At 33.9% G+C, this 3,416-nt stretch overlaps 1 protein-coding gene across 1 annotated transcript; it reads left to right on the top strand.

The window, feature by feature from the left end:
* Positions 1–821: 821 nt before the first annotated feature.
* Positions 822–2,838, top strand: LOC145125014 (transcription factor HHO6-like). The gene is made up of 4 exons (XM_079060502.1): positions 822–1,277; positions 1,417–1,830; positions 1,971–2,047; positions 2,447–2,838. Exons 1-4 carry the CDS (start codon positions 1,019–1,021, stop codon positions 2,621–2,623), a joined length of 927 nt encoding a protein of 308 aa, XP_078916628.1. The 5' UTR covers positions 822–1,018; the 3' UTR covers positions 2,624–2,838.
* The last annotated feature ends 578 nt before the right edge of the window (positions 2,839–3,416 follow it).

Consider the following 3,416-nt stretch of genomic DNA (forward strand, 5'->3'; position numbering starts at 1 on the left):
GATTTATTTCCCTTGAATGTATTATGTATTTTATTGATGTATATATTGAATACAATCGTACAACAACTAGCCTTAAATATAGGAGATTAAATAACTATACATATATTATCTAATCTTATCAGTATCTCTAATATTATTTCTAATATTTTCGCTAACAGGGTCAAGGTGATTAAGAGTATTCATAGAGTAAATGGAGGCTTGGTTCGATTATCAAAGAGAGGTAGATTGTGGTCAAGTGTGCCAACATGGTGAAGTTGTTTAAAAAAATAAATGAGCTTTAAACCATACCTCATTCTTTTTGCATAACGAATTGGTAATGGGGCGATACGAGGTTTTGGGATGACATTTGAATGGGTAATGATAGACTCAGAGATCGTTTCCCTAGACTCTATGCATTCGAGTTGTCTAAGGATTGTTTGGTTGCTGACAAATGAAGAAATGGTGTTTAGGTATGGGAGTGAAATGGAAGTCATTGTCATGAGTACGATATGAGTTCTTTGGCAGTATATAAACAATGTTATTTTTCAGACATCCAACTTAAAGAAGATTCATATTTTGGAACATATCATTATGTATTCTTTTGATTTGTTTTCAAATAAATTTACTAAAAATAGCATTACTAGGAAAATCATGTGTTACATGACTCTTTCTAATAGCTACAGTTGGTGATTTTTTTTATAAAATTCAATGATCATTTTCTAAACTTGAAAAAAAAAATTATCCTTTGTTATATATATATCAAAGCAAATATGAAATACAGTGAACAAAACAATTTTAAATGGGTAGGAGAGTCGGTGTAATATGTGACGAACCGATATATGAAAAAAGAATCTTAACCTTTTAAAATTTTCCTTTCTCTCTCCTTTCATTCCACAATCCACACTCTAGATTCCCTTTAAAGTACGTATTTCTTCGCAATTTACTCCAAGATATCATCCAAACAAACCATAAATACGTCCATACGCTAAATCACCACTCTCCACCATTTCTCTTTATGTCCAAATTTTGATCATCAGATATGCAGAACAAAACGAATCGTCTGGAAAACAGAGGGATTCACATGGGAAGCTTAAATCCATCTCCTCAGCTAACCTTGGATTTCCGACCAAGTTTTATCCCCAAAACAATCGGCCAGTTTCTTGGAGAAGTGTCGAGAATTAGTAACGTAACAGAGAAGCTTTTGCAAGTTGATGATTTTGTTAAACGATTAGAAACAGAAAAACGGAAAATCGAAGCTTTTAAAGATCTCCCTCTATGCATGCTCCTCATGAACGATGGTTCGTTTCATTTCTCATTTTCTCGTTCTTCTTCTTCAATTCGATCAATCACAACTTGTTCATTTGCTAAATGAGTTGTATAATTCTATCTGGAAATGGGTTTTAGTTTCATCATATCTTTTTTACGCATTTTTTTCAGCAATCTTTGCGTTGAAGGAGGAATCAATGATGTTAAAGAAAACATCAAATCCCGAACCAGTACTCGAAGAATTTATACCACTGAAGAACAATAGTAATGATGATTCAAAACTCGAAATTTTCGAAAAACAAAAAGAGAATAGCGATAAGAAGAATTGGTTGAGCTCAACACAGCTTTGGAACAGTAATGAGAACTCCGAGGAAGAAGATGCCGGAATCAAGAATCCGATGATTCCTCGTCCTACACAAAACCTTCAATCAAACATTCGGAATGGCTGCACACCGCCTCCACCACCACCATCGCCGCCGCCGCCGCCACCACAGCAGCAGGTGGCCAGGAAACAGAGAAGATGCTGGTCAGCGGAGTTGCATAGACGATTTATTGCTGCGTTACAAGAACTTGGTGGTTCACAAGGTTCAATCTTGATGTCTATTTTCTTTCCATAAATGTCGAGTTTTTAATTGAATTGTCAATTAGGGGATATAAATCTTTAATTATCGTCCATTATTCTAAATTAAGATTAATAAAAAGTATATAAATAAAAACTTTTGCAGCAGCGACTCCTAAGCAGATTCGAGAGCTTATGCAAGTAGATGGTCTCACCAATGATGAAGTAAAGAGCCATTTGCAGGTGAATTTACTTTTATAACCTCCCCATTCTTACCCATATTACCGTTTTTTAAATTTTTAAATTTAAAAACATTTATGCCACAAGGACATAAAAGTTAGTTCGAGGGTCTCATATTTGTAAAAGTGGTCAAAGTATTGAGTATAGCGGCTCAAACGTGGAGGTTTCAGTTCCAATGTGGATTTGAATACAATATTTATTCATCTGTTGTGTACATAATTTATAAGATAGGACAATGTAGAAGTTTCAGTTCCAATGTGGATTTGAACACAACATTTATTCATCTGTTATGTACATATTTATAAGATAGTACAATGTGGGCGAGTCTAGAAGTTGTGGGAAACTAACATTTTTGTAGAAAATTTTATTAACATCTGTTTTATTTTTTTAATGTTGTCGTAGAAATTCAGGCTTCATACACGGAGGCTTCCATCTTCGGACACAAATCAACATGTAGGATTCTCTAAATGTAGCAATTCTCAATTGCATTCTCCTAATGGGCCCCTTATGAATGGTGGAGACAACATGGTTGATGATGAAGTAGAAGATGAGAAATGTGAAAATTATTGTTGGAGTTAGCAGTTGGAGTTTCAATTCCAATGTCGATTTAGCTCTTTGTGGGCCCTAACCTCTTATGTGAGCCACCTAAGTTGTTGTGTATCTGATTTATCTTATATGATGCCCGGGTGGTCGGATCTAATTTATATAGAAATAGCAAGTTTTGTAGAATTAGTTTGAATTTTTATCTACATTAAACTTTTCTTGATTTTAATATTATTACCATGTTCTTAAAATTTTGGTCTAAGGTGCTTCATGTGAGGTGCATGTGTATGAGATTAGAGAACATAATCATTGAACAATGGATTTAATAAAAGCATATGATTCTCCTAACAAATCTTGAATTATTTTTTTGTTTGGATGGATTTGGCTGTCCTTATTTGTAAAGGGGTGGAAGATGCCTTTTAGTCGGTAGGAGGTGTGGATACCTTGACAAGTCAAACATTTGATGATTAAATTAAACTTAAGTGGTATTTTCGGAATATGTGTGGCTTTTAATGTTGGTGTAATAAGTTGACCATGATTGTGTTTACATGTTTACTCGTTATCCCACCAAAAGTTACAATAAAATACATTCCTTGATTCTTAGTTTTATTGTAAATTACATATTTAGCCAATTCAAAAGCTATCAAAGCCTTGACAACATCATTTTCGTTTATAAGAATCTTTGTTTTGTAAAGTTGGAGCCTTTTTCGTGGTCTGAATTTCGTGTAATCCAGTTATAGGGTTGAAATATCAGATTCGAAAAGTGTTTATACAATCCTTTAAGCAAATCCAGACTATATACCTTATCCTCGGATCCATAGCATTAACA

This window comes from Lactuca virosa, chromosome 7 (assembly GCF_052849685.1).
Source record: "Lactuca virosa cultivar CGN04683 chromosome 7, Lactuca_virosa_CGN04683_v6, whole genome shotgun sequence".
In the NCBI taxonomy this organism is placed as follows: domain Eukaryota; kingdom Viridiplantae; phylum Streptophyta; class Magnoliopsida; order Asterales; family Asteraceae; genus Lactuca; species Lactuca virosa.

What these genes read in the sequence shown, in the direction of transcription:
- LOC145125014 (XM_079060502.1), top strand. Translation starts at nt 1,019, where the DNA reads ATGCAGAACAAAACGAATCGTCTGGAAAACAGAGGGATTCACATGGGA. An exon ending in AGAACTTGGTGGTTCACAAG is followed by an intron (nt 1,831 to 1,970) that starts GTTCAATCTTGA and finishes AAACTTTTGCAG; the next exon opens with CAGCGACTCCTAAGCAGATT. An exon ending in AAGTAAAGAGCCATTTGCAG is followed by an intron (nt 2,048 to 2,446) that starts GTGAATTTACTT and finishes ATGTTGTCGTAG; the next exon opens with AAATTCAGGCTTCATACACG.